Below are 21,355 nucleotides of genomic sequence, written 5' to 3'. Positions count from 1 at the left end.
TTTAGTCTGCTGGTGCCAAGACACAGCCAACTATGCTGACACCCAGCCACAACAGGGCCAACTCAGCTGGCTACCTGGGTTCTGGATATTGTTTTTTTAATGTGTTTTTATACTTGTGTCGTAAAAATGAATTTCCCTTCAAGAGACTCCAAGTTCACACACAGCCCTTAAATTCTTGCAGTTTTGTTTACCTATTTATGTTTGATTGCAGAAATGCAGTTTTTAAATGCAAGTCCGGTACATAATCTATTACAGTAAGGGCTTTGATTTAGATGAGTAATTCGTACCCAAAATAAATCTGCCAAAGTAATTTTTCTGCAGTACCTGCTTTTAATTAGAGTGCTGATTTGGCAGCACAGATTGTAATAGGTGTTTTATTTTTGAAAGAAAATGTAATTATGTGAATCAGAGCGGGCTCATTCAGACAGAGGTTTGATTACCTGAAGAGGTTTAAACAGAGAAGAAGCAGACGAGCAGGTAAGGAGAAATGCTGGTAAGGAAACAAGACAGCGGAGAAATGAAGAAGGCTGAAGATAAGGCATTGAGCCATGTACAGGTAATGTCCTGGGCTGTTTAAAGAGAATCATATGACACACTATCTAGGAATAAAAAACAAAATCAATAAAAATGCTGTAATTTGCATTAGATCCAAAACTCAGCTAAGGATTATTAATGAGATTCTAAACCACAGTTTAGAATGAACAAAATGGATGAAAAGCCTTGTTTTAATTAACAACCTATTAAACTCCTCGTGGTGAAGTTGAAACAAATTTAAAAGGAAGATGTTATACTCAAGCACTATAGGACACCTTCAGATGTTTCTGAACATGTTGCTAGACGATTTAGACGGTGATCAGAGTCCAAAGAAATGAGATGTAATACGTATAAAATCTCATCGTCAGCCCTCACAGAAATGTTTCCAGTCATCATGTATTTGTGCGCCTCATCTGTAATCTGTACATTGTGGTTTTTGTCTGAAATTAAAAATTAAATTACTCCCGAGCCTGGTGCTCGACTGGTTCTTTGGTGGTTACTTTTTTTTACATCAAAACATATCCAGATTTTTGGGAGCTTTTAGGTCCCAATGTACTGAAATTGATCCTATAGTTAAATAGGATACTTAAAGAAGGATAAATCTACTGATAAATATATATTTTTTAACCAATCTCATGTGCAGATCCAAACCAACAATAAATTGATCTAATACCATAGTATACTGTCCTGCTGCCAGAAACTCACTAGACCACCAAATGTCAGTGGTGGAGGAAGTATTCAGATCCTTTACTGCAGTAAAAGTACCAATACAGAAATGTAAAAATACTCCATTAAAAGTAAAAGTCTTACATAAAAAATAGTTCATAGTATATAGTATTAATACATAATATATTATATATATAGTTCCCAACAAATGCACCGTTTCCTCCTGTTTGTATGTTAAAAACTACAGTAGTCAGCTGTTTTAGCAAATAACTGAGCCTCAGAGACAAACTGGTTTAAGTCTTTTCATTGTATTTGATTACAGTGAGAAAAATACAAAATATCACCAGCCATATCCTTTAAAACCAATTATTTTTAAATATCAAAAAAAATATCAATATTAATATGTGTAATTATATATATAATTAATATATAATATATATTAATACATAAGCGATAAAAATCTGTACATCATGTGACCTACAGCATGTGGAGCCCTGAGGCTGAGAAACTATTACACCAAGAAAAAAGCACCTAATGCAAGAATGGCTCAATCAGCTTTTATTGTCACAGAGTTCAAACTGCAGTCACACAGAGCATCACATTTCCTTTAAATGCTAAATACAGCTTAGCCTTCTATATAAATGTCGATACAGTAAATCTGAATTCATCAGCAGTTTCACAGTGAGCAACATAACTGACGAGTCACAGTCCGCTCATTTCCTCCAAAGCCGAGCAAACAGGAAAGTCAGCTGTTTGATTTCTGTGTTGGCTGGTCTCCACACTGATTTGATATTAAGAATTTATGCAAATGCATCTAATCCACTTTATTTATGAGAGCTTGTAAGTTGTCCAATCTTTGCAATATTTATGTTGTTAAATAAAATGAATGCTTGGACATTTTAACAAACACTGCTTTCTAACGTGTAAAATAGTCAAATTGAGAGCTATTAATATATGGTCCCATATTAAATATAATTTAACTTTAGCTTCACCAACCAACTTCTTTGCATTCTCAGTCTCGTCCAGTCAGTCACAACACACTCGTTCTCTGGTTGTAGAAAATGAGCTGATGACTCATGATGTCGTATGAGTTACATCAAATCTCAACATGCAGTTAAAAGTCAGCAAGTACGTTACTAAGAATACAAAAGCACTAAAAATTACCCAAACAAATTAAGTTAAAAAGATACTTTACACATTTTACTTAAAGGACCATAGCAGTGGTTCTGCATGTTAGCCAGCAAATGTTGGCTAGAGGAAATAATCTAGGATACAACTGAACTGCAACTTTAACTGATATTGTATCAAACATTAAGTTATTAGTAATTATATCAGTTTTTTTCCCTTTCAGGGAAGCTCAACTCATTTCAAAAGACACATTTAATATAAGCATAATCAGCATAGAACCAATACTCCCACATTGCCTTGCAAAGAACACAAAATATTTTGTCTGGTTTTAAATAATTATTTGAGCTATATGCTAATTCTATAGAGATTCATGTTATTAGAGACATACTCAAATATGTGCAGTCGGCACTTATAGTTCATTGTATTTTCCCAGGTTGCATGCTTCAAGGCTCCATTAAGGGTCTAATGAAGCTAATATGAAAGTGTCTCTCACAGCACAGAACCCACTGAGAATAAACACATCTCTGCAGCTCTTAGGGCCCTCAGCTTTCACAACCCCTCTATATAAAACAGCAGGAAGATGGCCGACGAAGTTAGAGACAAGCAGGTGAAGAAAGTGGAACATCTGGCAGCTAAAGAGCCACATGTCTTTGTTTCAGGTCAGGAGTTGGTGGAGACCAAATCAGAGCTCAAGGTAAGTGAATATATCATCAGGTGGACACAAACATCACTCCAGTGGGATGATCATGTTGCTCTGTGTCTGCTGGATGTGGAAGTAGGCAGCTAAGAGGTTTGTTTGCCATAACAAAAAAAAGTTAATTGTATATCATATAGGCTGATTCTGTCATTAGTTTTGTCTTTCTGATCCCGTTGGTCAAAAGCCACTTAATACAACTTCAATCTGAAGACAACTGAAGGTCAACTGCAACATGAGATGAATGTTATACACTGACAGAGTAAAGCATGTTGGTCTCACCTCTCATCACAAATAAAGATTAACATTATACAATTTGTGTAAACGTACCCATTGGACACATACATGTGTGAAGTTAAAATGGGTCCTCCAAACACTTCCTTATTGTTGTGACAAAATACTATGTTAATGATGGCGGTGTGTCAGTGAGAGATGGAGACAGTAATGAACTCTGAAACATAACAGGATTCTTTATAAAAGGATCAGCCATGATGTGAAGTACACCTGATTGGTTGTAAAAACAAGCAAAATCACAGATATGGTCCTTAAATTAAGCCTTAACGTTTTCTAACTCTCGAACTCTGAGGTGACTCAAACTCCCAGCTGTCTTTGTTTCAGCCGTCGTCACCCTGATTGACTCTTGCTTCTATTTCTCTTTGGGCGCCATGTCGTCACCTCCCGACACGTTGCCATCCTCGTCCTCATTGTCAGCAATCATCCCCTTCAGGTAGGAGCGCTTAAACTCCTGGAAAACCATCTCCTCCTCCATTTCACTACAGACAACAACACAATTAGAGAAGAACTTTTAGCATTTACTGTCAGTGACACAACAGCAGGATTTATCACACAGTAGGAAAAGCACACTGCAAATAAAAGGAAATCCAAGAAACTTAAATAATAATAATATCTTATTTTAGGACGCTTAAACCTTATTTTTTCATATCAAAGACAAATACTCCTGTCAAGCACCATCTGCACTGTTTTGGGCCTCATACTCCATGTGCATGAGATAAAGGCAGGCCTGCATGCAAGCCACACAGCCTGATAACAGGACACAGGAGAACAAAGGGAGTCCGTTTTGGACTCCATATCCCAACATGCACTGCTCAGTTCACACCTAGATGTTAAACCGGAAACTAGTCTCTCATTGGAGAGACGCTCCCAGCACAGAGGAAGTCCTGGTAACACAGCTGTGACATCACTGACTCTTTAAGAACTGAGGGCACCTAGAAATTATTGCACTCCATTGTGACCGAGCTGGGGGAAAGCTTCGCTGCCTCCGAGGACCAGTTTACTGACGGAGGTAAATTCATGCATGTGCTTTTCCCCCACCGACTGGAAGTTTCTGCCCTTGCTGGATGAGCTGCCTGTTTAGTTCAAAGACTTGTTTCAGGGTAACTGGTCTTAATTTGTCTTAGTAAGGTATTCAGTCTATTTTATAGACACTATATCACACTACTGTTTCTACTATGAGAAAACAAGAGTGCTTATTTCAAAAATCAGATCACAACTAAAGTGTCTGAAGCTATTAATTCCTAAACTGAGACGAATTAAAAAAACTCCTAAACGGATAAACTGAGGTGACTTTAAAAGACAAATAATTCAGTTTCAAGCATCTTTAACTTGAATTTCTTCTTATATGAAGCCAAACAGGATTAAATCTTTCTTTTTTTAAAAAAAAACAACTGGTTTTAAGGTTAGATTGTGTTTGATAGTAGCTAGATTTTATACTAGTTTCAAGAAAACTTATGAAGTCATGTTTGCTGACTCCATTGACAGATTTTCTTATTTAAAAAGATCAAATTTAACTAGTTCAAAGAATAGTTTGAACAGAAAAGCTAAAGACAAACAAAGGAAAGCCGACACTGCTGATGAAGGCACAGGAGTATAAACAGGAACTAAGACGATCGAAGGCCCAAAAAAACAAGCTGACTAAGTGATAAAAGATCCGGGAACGTGATCCAATCCCTGGATGAAGTGAACAAAAGCGACAACAGACAGAGGACATTTACACCAAGTGTCACAATAAACACAAGGATGTTCATCCTGAGGCACAACGATTACACCCACTGTCTGATCTCACAATGAAAAACCTGAGTCAGTTCTGTTCATGTATTCATTCACAACTCCGGGACTAATGCCTCTCTGAGAGTAGATTAAGACTAGGAAGCACATTTTAATTCATTAATTTATCTATTCAATTTTTGTTTTGAAAACCATCTTACCTCTCTTTCACTGCAGCAGCAGCAAGAAAGAAAGAAGAAAAGAAAAGACCAGAAGAACCAGGAAGGTTTAGATTCAGTTTGACTGTAGCCCCCTTTGTTTCATCTGACTATTAAAGTGTGAATCACAAATCATGTTTGAACATATTTACATACATGAATAAATGCAACAGTTATATAGTTATTTTAGTGTAAATAATGTTATTCATTACATGTAGATGCTTTTGGGGGCAGCTACATGTCAACACACACACACAGTAAAATGTGTATGTTTGCTTACCTGCATCAGGTTTAGGATGCATCAGTTTGAAGGGAATTTCCAGGCCGACCTCACTGCAACACAAACCAAACATTTCTCATTGTGATTATTATCATATTAAAGAGGACATAAGTTGGGTTTCTCAATTTAGTGTTGAGCAACACAAATGAAAGGGAAAAAATGCAGTTTCAAATGTAGTTTACTTTTTTCATTTCATTTTTTCCATCATTTTCTCTGCCTCTGAGAAAATGCTGAATGACATTCTGTCATTTTGTTACTTTCACTTTGGAATTACACTTCTATACTCAAATAAAAACAGGGTAAGGACTTGATTGATGAAAACAAAGAGACATTGACCCACCTTGATCCCATCATCCTGCGAGCATGGCAAAGATCACAATTGGAACAGAGGCAGACAAACAAAATGAGTTTTGATTCTTAGAGAAAAGAACATAACGCACACAAGCATGTGAAAAACAGCAGCAGTCAGGATGCGGCCAGTTCTACGTCAACATGAAATCAGAAACGTTTTCATAATCATATCACAGCTCCTTTGCACTGTGTGATTTTTGGCTGTCAAAAAAGACAAAAGTTCACAATTGTAAGAGAGAATGTGGTGAAAGCTTTAGTCATCAATCATGAACAGTTGTTTTATTTCCTACTGTGAAACAAAATTGGTGAAATTGGCTACTATTTCAAACCACGACAAATGTAGCCAAACAATTATGATGTGAGTTGATGATATGTCTCTGATAGCATGTGGGATTTTGTTCTACTCATCATAGTGTTAAAATTCACCAGGCTTACATGGCAGCATCTGACATCGATCGATGCACCATTTGGCACAGATTGTGACCAAGATTTATTACAACCATCTCACACAGAGTGACATGGAATGAACTTGTAATATTGTTGTTATCGCACACTATGTATAGTCACAATAAGCAACAGATGACTAACCCTCCAACGATGAGCTTCACCATGACTCTGTATGAAACCATGATTCCCATAACCTCCTTCAGCACACCTTCCTTGACACTGAAAGAGAAAAAAAAAACTATTTAGATCACAAGTTCTAGTAAAGACACATGAATCCACCTCGATGACTCAGCTGACAGTTCATCGCAGTGCAGAAACTTTTAAGGAAGTCGGCTGTGTCTCCATGTTCACTCACATGCTCGATGATGCCAAGTTGGTGTCTTCATGCTTCAGTTTGCCGTCCAGAGCGATGCCCCTCCTCTCCCTGTTATTGGCCAGCAGAGGCAGCAGCTTGTAGTCTTTCTGCAGCGTCGCTCCAGCAGACACTGAATCACTGAGACATGAAGAGACAGATACATCACAGCACAGAAAACAACCTGCTGCAACATGAACACATTACACTTTAGTAAAAAACAGAAAACCATTATACAGATAATTCTATGAATGGTTAATGACGTCAGGGACACTGCCTGATTGTGCAAATCTTAAATATCCTCCTGATTCACTGAGAGGTTTTCAAACTCTAGTTCACAGTTGAATTTTATAATAACAGCAAGCCGGGAGGAAGGTTTGAGATTAAGGGAAGCTAAATCAGGAAGTGTATATGATGAAAAATATGAATAAAAATTTTGTCCTTATTAATGTTCCTTTACTGCAAAATTGAAATAGAGGTAAGGCTTTTTAAAAGCATGCATACACAAAAATAAAATAAACACGTGAACCAATGAGGCTTCTTTAGTTTTCTGCCCAAACAAATGACTTTATTGTGACAAGTAAAATGTTTTAAATTGATATTTTTGCTTTACAAGGCACAATCATGAATTAATAGAAGCGTGATACATAAAAAGTTCTTGAAATTGCTCTAAATGACAAATGATGAGTTTAAAAACAGAAAAAACGGAAAGACAGAAAAGTATAAGACTATACCGTATATATTGTACAACTTAGTCACATGAGCCAAAAAATCATATCTAAATATTAATATAATTTTTTTGGGACATTGGTTATTTTATGTTTTATTTATTTTTAAGCTTGCTTATTTTTCAATATTGAATTCAACATGCATTATTCTTTTTACAGATCATTTCCTATTCTTGTCATTGTGAGATTAAATTAAACCAGAAGATGCATTTAAATCAGCATAAAAAAATAATATATTTATCTATTAACACTTCCTCCAACCTATGTTCAACTTCAGCTCCAGCCAGGGCTTTCATTATCAATCAATCTGCCAATCTTTTCTTGATTAATCAATGAATCATTTGGTTTGTAAAATGGTCATAATGAAAAATATCCACCGTAGTTTCCAAAAGTCCAAGGTGACGTCTTTCAACTTTCTTCATCATGTAAATAATCTCATCTCATCTAACAATCTTCTACTTTCACAAAAATCTTTCCTGGTAAAATCTTCACTGGGTTTTTATTTCCAGTGTAAATAAATGGAAACAGTCTTTCAGTGAAAGTGTGTGTGAAGGTGTGTATGTGTGTGTTAGTATCAGGATCAGAGAATGACAACGTTTCTCTGTCCCAGTCCAGATTCACTCGAATCCTTTGGAACATCCTCTTTGGTAGGAGAGCAGTGGGTGGATCTGATCCGGAGACTGCGCTGTGTTCACCGTCAGAGTATCGTACTCTCCATAATCCAGACTGTGTGATTCCTTTCCTCTCCACAGTCTCTGCCAACACACCCAGTGCCCATCTTGTGCCATCTCCCACCTCAACATCCCAGCTGTGGGTCCCTGAGTTAAAGCCCTCAGAGCCCAGTATAGCGACATAGTCACCAAACCTCTCAGGGTTTTCAGGAAGCTGCTGTTCCTCTCCTCGGCTCACACTTGTCAGATCCTCGGACAGAATGAGGTTTGGATGAGCAGTGTTTGGATCCAGAATGACAGGAATGTAGGAGACTATCTCCTTCATCTTGTACCAGATGTTGAAGGTCAGGTTGCCCAGGTGTTTGGCCTGGTCTATGAGGGCTCCTGTGCCCAGCTGTGGATCATCCAGCAGGGGGCAGCGCTGGACTTTTTCCACTGCAGCTTTGTAGTTTAACATGAATGAGACGTCTTCAGCTCTCAGCTTCTCCTCTGTGGCTCTGACTGTGTGTGAAAGAGCTGCTATCTCTCTGCTCAGAGCCTCCATCTTCTCCTTCATCATCTGATTCTTCTGCTCCTCTTCCTCCCTCAGAGCAGCCATCCTGGCCTCCTCTTCCTCTTCTAGAAACTGATGAAGCTTCTTAAACTGCTCCTTAATCTGCCTCTCTGTGTGTTGGGCCTGGACCTTAATGTGTTCTGCTGTTTTATCAAACTTTGTTTTAACTTGATCAAAATCCTTTAACTTCTCCTTTAAGGGCTTCAGAGTTTCCTCAAGTTTCTTCTTGTGTTGTTGCGCAGCTTCATCGATGGGTTTGAATCTGTGGTTGGTGTGTGTTTCTGCATGCTGACAAACGACACACACTGGCTGCTGATGGTCCACACAGAAGAGTTTGAGTTTCTCAGAGTGCAGACTACAGAGAGCGTCAGAGCCTGCTGAAGCTCTCTGATCTCTCTCCTGTATGAAGGTCTCACACAGGTTCCTTAACATAAAATTACAAGGAGGGAATTCCTTTGAAAATTTTCTCTTGCAAACTGGACATTCACGGATTGCTCTCTCTGTCCACCAGCTCTGCAGACAGACTCTACAGAAGCTGTGGCAACATGACAGAATGACAGGATCTTTATAGATCTCATGGCAGACAGAACAGCAGAGATCATTCTCCAACATGGAAGCCATGATGTTTCCGTGTGAAGCTTACAACACAGCGGGCAAGTAGCTCAAAGTGGAAAACAATCAGTAAGTCATCCTGTTACTCCTTTCTCCTCCGAAAATTTAACTGGAAGTTGGTCTTTTTTCTTGGAGAACTTCAGTGTGTGGAGTTGTCAGCAGGTTGAAGCAGCAGTATTCCCAGTCCCTCCTTTAGCTGCCCTCTCTTTGGGAATGGTGAGTTTGCTCCGCAGGCGAATTCTTCATCAGTGTCTCTCTCCTCGGTGAGGTAGAATAATATCAGTTTCCTGGGTTTTGTCAGGTGAGCCGAAGCTTTATCAGTCCAGAGGTCATTTTTGTTTAAATCTGATAACAAAATAACACTTACAGACCAGGAATGTTTGAAGGTGACATTCTGTTAATGTTCAACAGAATCTATGACAACTTTAAGTTTCATTCGAATGTGTTGCTCTCATTTCTCAGTGAGTGTAGTGAGTCTGATATACAGAAATCAGATTCATGTCCAAATCAACCACCAGACGAGTTTGATTGATTGAGCTTGACTTGAATGCACAAGATATGTTTATGCACTAAAGGCTAAAAACATTTTTTTCTTGTCTCCTCTTTTGATTCTGTTGTTCTCTGTACATTTTAACATAGTTACAAATTTCTACATGTTGGCACTGCAATGTACACATGAAACATCACATCTATGATGTCTCTTTGTAAATTTGTAACATGTAGTTTGTGTTGTCCATTACCCAAATTCCTCGATGGCCACAGATTTGACGTAGCTGTCGTTGGAGTACAACACCACGTTGGAGATTTGATCCACTGAGGAGGACAAGAGGAGACATGAAGAAACATGACATATAAATTATGTTTAAACCAGTTCAGTTTTTTTTTTTGACATGCAACAAAATTCAAACATTTTGATGCTGCACAGGCTTCATACAAATGTAACTCAATACATCTCCGTACTACAGTGTTTCAATGTTTTTTGAAGTACTAAGAGCTCTTGCACTAACAATATACTGTAAAGTATCATGTTTACCAGAGACGATGATGTTCTTGATGTTTTTGCTGGAGTTGTTTGTGACGTCGACATGCACTTTGACGACCTCGCCATGGTAATAAATCTGGAAACAGGAAACAAAGTCAGAAAAGGTAAACATCTATTAACATAATATCTTTTAAAACTACTTACAATGTGTGGAGTTATTTTCTCTGTTCATAGTTTACAAAGTGTTTTACAGACAGTTAACAAACTGATTAAAATCTGCCTTCAGATGGAGACAGATAAATAATTAAGTAATAAATACAAATAAAAACCCTTATGTTCAAGTTTATACAACATAAAACATGATTATAATGCAGAACTGACAGGTTTGCTATGAAACCAAAGGGTTAAATGTTGTCATTTGAGATGGAGGTGTGACTGTGCAGGAATATGAGCACTCTGTGCAGCAGAATTAAATAATCTGATTTCAGACTTTGGATGCAGCAGCTGATGAAAAAGTGACTGATGGCTGTTGAATGCCTTTAGTGTGACATGTACTGAAAGAAAAACATTAACTACATCATGTTTTTAGTGTTTCTGAAGCTGAAAGCTCTGAAGCAACCCACCTCTTTGTCCAGACTGGCCTTGACATGCAGCGGTTTGTCTGACATAACAAACTCCTTGGTGGTTTCGACAGAAGGCGCCTCTCCCTCTCCTTCTGGAGCGTACTGGACCTTCCTGAGCATCAGATTCACTGAACTCCTGTTGGAAAGCAGAGAAAACATGTGGAAATAATAACTTACAGAGCCTGTGTGAGACTTACTGTCTTATTCTGACTCATTACTATTTCTGTGAATGAATTGTATTTTGTAGATTTTTATGATCAAGCTATTATCATAACTTTATCCATTTTTACAATCATCAAAAAGCCATTTCGTCTCGTATATTACAGGGTTTTTAAGACATTTTAATACCACATAGAATCCAATTTAATACCTGTTTCATGGTAAATATATGAAAGATATAAATAAAAGACATTAGCAATGATAAAGGTTAGTGCAATATGAAATGTTTTTTGTCATTACTTCCTGTCAGTATATAACAATCATTCCCAATAATGCAATTAACGATTCATTAGTCATGACCTGAATGTGACTAAGCAATAGAAAAAGGATGAATGGATGGAAAGATGCACTGATTTAAAAATAACTAATTCATTTAAGGTCAGAGGTCTGGAACAACAGAACTGGGGATTTTCCAGCCAAAAAAACATTATAAGTAACATTACCACCTACTGCATCCTAGACAAAATATTTAAGACCTTTGTGAATTAAATTTAAGACCTTTAAATACCATCTAAGGCCTTTTTTTTTGTGAGGAAATCTAAATTAATGCTTTCTAAGACATTTCAAGATCTGTAGATATCCTGTATTAGTCTCAATTAGTCCTAAATCAAATTGTTTTTTAAATGTTCAGTCTTTATGAAGGATGACAGATTATGAAACATGAATTTGAGTTACTGAGTTGATGAAGTTGAACAGCATCAACCAGTGATGAACCGGAACTGCTTTGTAACATTCATCTGTTTCAAGAAAACTGTAATCAATACCACTTTTTTATTATTAGCTGCTACTCACCGTTTGCGTACTTTAGCGTCCTGACTCTCAGCGCTGAACGCTCTGATCTCAAACTCCACAGCACAATGCTACAGAAGAAGAGAAGAGCTGTTACCATCCTGTGATGTGGTCATTTCACATCTGGCTGATCGGTACAGTTTGATTCCTCTAACAGGATCTTACCTTGCCGACATCATGGGGTGATGGCTGGAGAGCCACTGAGCAAGGAAGGTTGTCAGGAAACTGAGGAGACAAAAGAACAATATCAATCAAACAAGCTTTTTTACTTTGTTCTTCTTGTGCAATGCATCACATGTCTTTACTTTAGAGGAAATCGCCTGATTTGCTTTCGACTTCAGTATATTTAAAGTGCACATTGCCCACAGAGTCTGTACAAAAAAAAAAAAAACATGACTTCACATATAAAAGTCATGTACACACACACATACACAGGTAAGAATATAAATATAACAACAGAGTTGAGGTTAAGAATTTAAAAATAGAGCTCATATAACCAGAACAGAGTTGGGGTAATTATTTGTCAAAGAGGAAAACAGTGATTTGATTTCTTGTAGAGAATTATATGAGTTTAACATAAAGACTGGAAACAAGGGGAAACACCCTGCATGGATCTGTCCAAAGCTAACAAATCCACCTACCAGCACCTCTAAAGTTCATTAAGTAACACATTATATCTCATTTGTTTACACCGTATAAAAACCAAAGTGCAAAAACAACAGGTCACCATTTTATGGAGGGTTAATTGGTGGACTAATTCTTATCTCTAAGCAGCTGCAGGCAACCAGCTGACAGTCCAGGAAGTTATTGCGTCCAGTCAAGAAACAGTTCAGCTATGAGCTTATCCTGCATTTCATTTGTGCCAATGTATTGTGGCACAATAGTGTACATCAACAACACACTAAAAGAAAAATCAAGTATTTTTAACTCTGTGTACTGACATATTTTATTTACAAAATTTCTGAACCACAAATTATTCATAAATACCTCAGCAGTCACAGATAATCTTTAATGAAGCTTTCAGAGAGCAGACAGACTGTATTTTTTTCACTTTTTGTTTATGAAGAAAAAGCATTTACAATCACACTATATAATGGTTGTATGTTACATAAAACAGAGGAACATAATTTAATTTAGATTGTATTGAATGTGAAGAATGCAAAAATGTTTTTAATGGTGATTTTTATTATTTTGAATAGATATGGGTCAATCATTCTCTACAAAAAATGTGTGTCAGCTGCACAAAAATGCTTGTAAAAAGTAGAAATATTTCCATGTTTGTATATTCTGGTTCACATTAGGAGAAAACATAAAATTTGAGGCTGAAAGAAAGTAGTGTTTAGGGTGTTTTTACTGCTCTCAAATGTAAAAATGGTTCAAATTTGACCCTGAACAGTATGTAAGGGTGAAATATTGTTTTACTGATGTAAAAGACTTCATACAGCCTGTGACTCTCACCTCGAAGAAGAACGGGTAGGCGTTGTCTCCCAGCTTGCGCATCAGTTTGGCCTGTATCCTCGTGTGGATTCCCTTCTCGCGGTCCTGCAGAGGCGGGTAGACCTGGCGGGTAGATAGGTAAAGCTCTCTGCGGAACGCTATCCCCATCACATCCATGTCATCTCTGCCGTAGCGAAAGATGCAGGACAGGGTGACGAACACTAGAGGGCAGAGCAGAGGCTCAGTCACTGTGATGGACGGGTCACTTTAATAAAACCTCCTGAGGGCTTTCAGTGTTCAGAAACTCAGCATGTACATAAACTGAAAATCATTTTAAATCTAATCTGTACATCTTTCTAGTTTCATAGCAAATATTTGCAACTTGTATTTTGTATTTATGGCTAGTTTCTATACATATGTGTTTATATATATGCAACCTTTCTAGGGAAAAGTATTGGAAATTACTTTAGGCTGCATTAGTCTACTCAGTGAATTATATCTGCTTATGTATTTGTAAGCAAATAAGCATGAATTAATTAATTAATTAATTAATTAAAGTACAAATCCAACATAACAAAAGCTGAAAGTATTTCTTAAAATGTGTCTGTGTACTCCATGATTAGATGTATTATGGAAGCATTGTATTAAAAAAATCTTAAAGTAGGATGGATGAAGATGTGAATAACCGTTGTTACATGTCTTTAACCATTTAAAGCTGCTGTCAGTCTGATTATTGGGGAAACATGTCTATTATAATGATCAGACATCTAAAATATTTCCATGCGATGGATCGGTGCAGCCATAAAAACATGGAGTCTTGTGTTTGAATCTTTCACTCAGTCTGAACATCACGTAGCTTCAATGAAGAGCAGCAGCGTGGACTAAAATTATTTTGATGACCTTTAATCTACTTAAGGGATCTTAAGGGATAAAGACTAAAAACATCCATAAAGGCTCCATGTGACTTATTTTCCCCGTGTGACCGGACAGACTTTAGTAGAAAACAGAGCACAGAGGTGTGAGGATAGAAAACAAGACAGGTGAGCAGCTTCAAATGAAACAGATCCCCATTTATTTATAGAGGAGTGTGTGAGGTGAACATGATCAACATCCTGTAATATTGCTGGGTGACAACAGTGTTTGGATACTGACCTTTCCTCCCCTGCAGAGCCTCAGGATCAATGAGGATGATGCCATCTAGTGGTAAAAAAAAAAAAAAGGTCAAAGCTCTTAAAGTGATGAGAATGGAACTGAAACTAAGTTCAACCCTTTTAGTAACCAGGATAATCAAAATGTCCTAAAGCTACCTCAGGGCACAGTTAAGCATCTCTGAAGTTTTACTGTAAATTAAGTGAACTTCATATTGTTCTACACATTATACATGAGCCTGGTCCATGGATGAGAACGTCAATTTCTTATCCAAGTGCAAGAATTTGACTTTTTTTTTTATTCGATCAATTTGAGCCTCAGGAAATGAGCAATGTGGGGTTTAAGACTTTATGACAAAGATATATGTTTTGATACTTGATGGATATCAGCTGTCATTTTTTTTTAACTGTTTAAACAAAATTGCATGACTTATAATGAAAAATATGAGCATCACTGGAACAAAGAGACACTGTTGTGATTCCAGAAGCTCTTCATACAGTCTGCAGAGGACCAAATAATACATTTTGGTGCCTCATCGAGGCACCTCAAGGCGCGGCTCTTCCAGTCATCAGATCCAAATTGATTAAAAAGAGACGGACTTCTTATACAGTGGCAGAAAATCCAGTAAAACCATGAAATCGTCAACACTGACCGGCCCATATTTGTTAATATTAATAGCAGCACTGGTTTGATGCATCAGGAACCAGCTTTAACCTCATGACATACTGTACGTGTGACTGCTAATTTACTGTCTAACTGTTGGATGTTTGCCGATGTGTTTTTGTGGACAAACTCACCTACTGGATCCACGGAGTCAACACGGTCGACAAAGTCTCTTGTACCCATGTAGACTCCAACCTGAAGCAGGAGAACAGATACAATGAACATCTGACATTGAAGACATCTACCAGATCTCTGTGCACTCTTCATGACAGCAGAGACAGAGAGACTTTGGTTCACATAAGACCCAACATCTTGCACTATTACCTTTTTCTAACGGCTTTGAGGGGCTCTGAATGATCTGGAATAGAATCAACAGCTCTCTGAGGTTTTTCACTACATTTCTTCTTCGTTTCGTACAAGTAGTATCATATTTTGATTTGTGCAGCTGAACAGAGTGCTCTGCCTGCTCTGTAATCTGACATAAAGCTGTCAATCATACACGTTGCTCAGCTCGGCTCACGTTGTGACTTTGTGTTGACCTCCTGCAGATCAGTCAGACGAGCAGCTGAATCTCTTCACAGAATTAAATTCAGTGAGACGGAAAATTCACTGAAAGAAAAACATTTATTGATCCAGTGTATCTGATGTCATTATTACAAAGCAATGTCCGAGGGAAGACTTAGTGGGTAAGGGCAGGTTAAGGATCAAGGGTCAATGTCAGGTGCATAAAGCATATTATGCATCTGGCATAACACTTATGGAAAACATATGCAATGTTTCCTTAGTAGCTCCGATAATATTTCTTTAAAAAAAAATTAAAAACTGCATAAATGTAACTTCGTTTTAGTCCTTTAGTATAATTTGCTCAGCTTTTTATTTATGCAAGTCAGTTCAGATCTTTATTGTCCCTTATGGGGAAATTTGATTTGCAGTAAGAAGGAAGAAACACAAACACAACATACAAGAGGACATCGGATATAAATCACAATCAAACAGTTACAGCAAACAACCAAAAAAATAAAATGCAAAAAGTATCAAGCCATTGGAATGGTAGCCATAATAAAGTGCTGCTGAGCAGTGCAGTCAAGGTTTAGTGCAAATTAAGCAGATTTATTGAATTTGGAACAAAATAAAATTTAAATCTAATGCTTTTTACTCAAGATCGACTGTGCCTTCCGCAAAACTTGTCTGTCATAGAGATCTGCTGAATAAAGCTGCTGCCAATTATTTTGCTGGCTACTTTAACAATATTGAACAAAGGATTTTTGTTTTGCACTGTAAGGTTCCCCACATATCCTTAAATAAATCTGGTTTTATCATCACATGTTTTTGAGGCACTGAAGAATTCTTCAAGACTGTTTTCCTCTGCAATAAAGAACTAAACAATGATGTTGAATCTTGTGCAACACAAAATGAGACATTGTGGTTTTAGCCTTGGAGCTAGTTGATGACCAACAACTGCTGGGCACAGTGACTGTAGGACACAACTACAGACAGTCCTGTCATCATAGAGAGGTTGTCAGGTCTGAACTCTGTTCTAACTCTGTCAACTAAACCAGCTGACTAGAGGATGTACTGGAGACTGTTAGCTAACAAGATACGACATGGTTCTTAAAAACCTCTCATTTATGTGGGTTTGTAGTGGTTTTTATGATGTATTATTTTTTTATTATATTTTATATTGTTGTATGATGTATCTCTCTGCTCTTTCTATACACAACACTTTATAAAGCTTTTTATTTATAATACTACTACTACTATTATTATTATTCTAATCAAAGTGTTTTAATGTATGCCATATCAAATAGGCACATTTTTGGATTAACACATCCTCTATACAAACCCAAGTACCACCCCTTAGTTGCACTTTTCCAGGTAATCGACCAAATATGGTGTCACCCATGTCCCTCCTTGGACACTTCCCGTGCCTCGGTTAATCTGGGACAACGATCGGCCTGAAGCCACATGACCATATATCCAACCCATCTTTGTAGATGCCCCATTGGCTGATATGTGTCTGGATGTACATGATTGGTTGTCTTTTATATATGTATATATTTTTTTTACCTTTTTTTATACCCAACTTATTCTATTTAAATGTTGTCTGGAATATATTTTATGATGACCCTGATGAAGGCCACAAGCCGAAACATATCGGTCAACAAATGAAGTTGTTCTTTATACAACAAATGTTGCTGGAGTTCTGATCTCAAGTCAATGTTGGACTGTGGGTAACTGCAATAATTCAGACTGTGTATGAAGATACTGTGAGTGATATTCATCTCTGTATTTCATCTGAGATGCTTCACTCACCGACTTGTCCTTGCAGATCTTCTTGAAAACGACACTTTTCGGACTCATGTTGGTGCAGATTGAGGTCAGCAGCGCCTGAGAGAAAGAAAAAAGACAAATGAGCATCTTTGAAGACTTAAAGCAGATCGTCACAACTCTGATCATCTATTTCTCTAAAGCTCAACCATTAATGTTTGCTGAAAACTACATTTTACACAAATGTGTTATTTCATAATTATCTCTACTGTGGGACATGATTAAAGGATTTAGCCCAGAGGTAATCAATACTTAGTTACATATTAATTACACATCTGAATTTTACCAAATGTCAGTAAAATGCACCAGAATAAATGAAGGTCAACAAGATGTCCATAACATATCGATGACCTCATACATCCAACAGTCCGTCATGTGACTTGACTAGAACCACAAATATTCTGACATCTTTCACAAATCATTGACTAACCGTTACAATTGGTTGTCATGGTGATGGCATTGCTTCTTGTGATAAAGCAGGAGTAAATGCACACACATGAAGTCAATTCTGTAGTCCTGCAGTGTTACATACTGTTTACACACACATAAAATACATCACATAACAGGCTGACTGACTAATGGTCCAGAGTCATTTCCAGTTCAATCCAGACTATGACAACCTGGTTTACCACTGTCATGCAACATTTCAAGTCCACTGCTTCCAACATTTCCCATAAGTTTTACCAGAAAGCCCCAACACACTGTGTTTGTGCTTATTTTCATTTGATTAAACCTCTTCTCAGTACTAAGAGATGTCTCCCTCACTCTCCACTTAGCTTTTTTGCTCATAGTACTGTGGGATAATTCACACCTTTGTTATTAGTACATAGAGTTTAATGACATCAACTAATTAACAGAGTACTAATCAGCCAGAATAACTGAAAACACCTGAGTGAGTGACTCTTCAAACCATCTGGATGAAAAAATATGACATCTGTTGGGTGATGAAAAGAGATTCTTACTCAGTTTCCCAAATTTCACCTCTTTATCTTAATTCAAACACTGTTAGCCAGACTTGATTGTGCTTTGTATGACATGAAACAAAATTGGAAGGTTTTATTATAAGTTTTATTTACCTAAATTGCTATCATTTTTATACAGAATAACATGTCAATATTGTTTTTATGTTGCACAAAAAGACCAAGGAGAAATGTAATTTCTGGCTACCTGGATTATAGGAAACAGAGTCCAGCTTGAGAGACAGGTTAAAAATCTTCTGCAGCATACATAACATTTTTATATCTGGATGGTTAGAAGAGTCTTAGCGGATTTTAAAAATATACAAGTACAAGTCCTGCATGAAAATTCCTACTACAGTAAAAGTACATAAGTATTATGAGCTTGATGTAGTTAAAGTATTGCAGTAAAAGCAGTGGTTTGGTCCCTCTGACTGATATATTATTATATATGACATCATTAGATTATTAATAGTGAAGCATCAGTGTTAGAGCAGCATGTTACTGTTGTAGCTGCTGGAGATGGAGCTAGTTTCAACTACTTTATATACAGTTAGCTAGTTTAATCCAGTGGTCCCCAACCTAGAGGTCAGGCCCTTCTAAAGGGTCAGCAGATAAATCTGAGGGGTCGTGAGATGATTAATGGGAGAGGAAAGAAGAAAAAACAAAGTTCTGATACACAAATCTGTTTCCAGTTTTTGGACTTTTTCTCTAATCTTTGATTTTTGCTGAAATATTGGATCATTTGAACATTTATTGAAATGAAAGCATGTGAGAAGTTTAGAGGGAAAAACTACTATTTGGTGGAGCTGTTAACAACTCATAGACATGTGAAATGTGACCCCGACTACACACTGCTTTTTGTAAGACGTCAAAAGCCAAAAAGGTTGGAAACCACTGGTTTCATCTTTAACAATGTGTTGTATTTTAAAAGCTTGTTATATTATCCATTGTGTCAAATCTGCATCTGAAAAGTAACTAAAGCTGTCAAATAAATGTAGTGGAGTAGAAAGTACAATATTTCCCTCTGAAATGTAGAAAGTAGCATCACATGGAAATACGCAAGTAAAGTACAAGTACCTCAAAATTGTGCTTAAGTACAGTATTTGAGTAAATGTACTTAGTCACTTTCCACCACTGGAAAAAGGGAGTGACATCATCAATGCTCTTCATTTTTAACTGTCAAAATGACAAATTACCTTTTTCCCAACTGGTGTTCACAAACGTTTTCACTTATTGTGTCAAGAGTGTTTACTGGAAAACCAGGTCTAAACACAGCTGTAGAAATAGTTCAAATATAAAGAATAAGAAAATAGCAACTGTATACTTCTGCCATACTCACATGTTATACACCTGGACTTAAATATTATTTTGGCATATATAATCTTAATTTTACATAATTTCAACTCAAATCAAGTCTAGTCCATTTTATTTATGTTGCTCAGAATTGCAGATTTATCTCACAGGGATTGACAATACAATCAAAATCTATCTTTAGACCATATTTGGATAAAGAGTGTTTCTATTTGTGAGTCCTTCTGTTTGTTATTGAGTCCCAGAAATCATATTTTCTTAAAACAAGTGAAACTATCTGCCAGTGTGGACGACATTAAATCAAAACCCAACAAACAAATCCACTTGGTTCAAAATTGTCCAACAGAAAGATGTACGTTTTCTTGGTTCTAGTGCAGTGATGCTCACTTTAGATTTTTAAGACACAAAAACAGACAAAAGGACCCAGATGTTTTTACAGCAGAGATGTCTTTTAGAATCAGAATCACTCACCTGTGTTGCAGAAGTGGAAGGTGTGTTGTTGGATCAGAGGAGGAGACGGGCGTTTGTCAGAGAAGCACTATAAGTAAACACCTGCTGTCCGTCACAGCCTCCCTGAGTCCCAGCAGCCAATCAGGTGACCCGGCTGTGAACTTTGACCAACCCTCGCTACTCAGTACCAACCCTCGTCCACCCCCCACAAAACCACAGCATCCAGACCGACTCAGACTTCCTGTGAATGAGCCGACTGAGAGGATTGAAGCTGGTTCCCCCTCAGTCAGCACAACAGGGTCAGATTAGAGAGAGAGATGATAATGAAGTGCAGACCGAGTGCTCACAGCCTGGCTGTACAAACATTAGGAGAGTGATTCTGACAACAAACAGTGTGGACGAGCACAAAGTTTATATTTGTCCAGGAACAATTTTCCCCAAAACCCTAACCCTAACCCTAACCCTAACCCTAACCCTAATTACAGTTCAGGTGATGAAAAACGAGTGAGTCAGACTAACCTGCTGGTTCTACATCAGACCTCAGATCTATTTTCTTATTTAGTCAGTTAGTTTATAATTATTTTGCTATTTATTTATACATATTTTAATTATTAATCTTAATTTTATGTTTTCATATTTCTTTTAATGAAAAAATATTTGTTCGGTTCCACCCATATTATTCTTATTATTATTAGTGTTCATTATACACATGCACACACACACATATAAAACACATATGTATGATAATTTATCTCTCTTTTTGTGATTGTGATTTCTTTTTCTTGGCTAATGTTTAAAAATAAACATCTTTTTTTTTTTTAAGGAAATATGTGAAATCTGCTGTTGATGCAGTTAGTTTCAAACACACTGTTTAATTGTTTATTATTACATACATCATACATACTAGGGGTGTGCCTGAATACAAATACATTATTTGGCAAAGCACAAATAATGGGTTTTTTAATGAATATTTGTTTCATACAAATATTTTTAAAAATATTTGTTAGTTAGAGGTCTGTCTGCAAACAGGTGAAGAGTAAAGTTTTAGCTCAGTAATCAGCACACTCGTCTATGATCTGGGAGACTCCAGGTCGAGACCCAGTGTGGGGACCTTCTTAGTTTATTCATAAACACTTATTGTAACACGTTAATTTTCTAAAATTAAAATCGTAATAACAGCAAAAACAGGATTTGTAAGCCTCTTTCC

General features: G+C 37.1%; 2 protein-coding genes across 2 annotated transcripts; both read right to left on the bottom strand.

Annotated features, from left to right (window-relative positions):
* Positions 1-1,743: 1,743 nt before the first annotated feature.
* Positions 1,744-20,300, bottom strand: saga (S-antigen; retina and pineal gland (arrestin) a). The gene is made up of 16 exons (XM_044369160.1): positions 20,170-20,300; positions 17,414-17,488; positions 15,235-15,295; positions 14,441-14,485; positions 13,310-13,509; positions 12,017-12,076; positions 11,855-11,922; positions 10,844-10,979; positions 10,272-10,356; positions 9,979-10,051; positions 6,678-6,815; positions 6,464-6,541; positions 5,865-5,879; positions 5,525-5,577; positions 5,248-5,257; positions 1,744-3,795 (listed from the first exon to the last, which is right to left on the bottom strand). The coding sequence occupies exons 2-16, from the start codon at positions 17,459-17,461 to the stop codon at positions 3,669-3,671; spliced, it is 1,197 nt and encodes a 398-aa protein (XP_044225095.1). The 5' UTR covers positions 17,462-17,488; positions 20,170-20,300; the 3' UTR covers positions 1,744-3,668.
* LOC122994528 (E3 ubiquitin-protein ligase TRIM39-like) lies at positions 7,836-9,249 on the bottom strand. The gene has a single exon (XM_044369258.1). The coding sequence runs from the start codon at positions 9,245-9,247 to the stop codon at positions 7,847-7,849; it is 1,401 nt and encodes a 466-aa protein (XP_044225193.1). The 5' UTR covers positions 9,248-9,249; the 3' UTR covers positions 7,836-7,846.
* Positions 20,301-21,355: the final 1,055 nt, after the last annotated feature.

The sequence above is a fragment of the Thunnus albacares genome, chromosome 12 (assembly GCF_914725855.1).
Source record: "Thunnus albacares chromosome 12, fThuAlb1.1, whole genome shotgun sequence".
Lineage (NCBI taxonomy): Eukaryota > Metazoa > Chordata > Actinopteri > Scombriformes > Scombridae > Thunnus > Thunnus albacares.
This window is presented reverse-complemented; position numbering and strand designations above follow the sequence as displayed.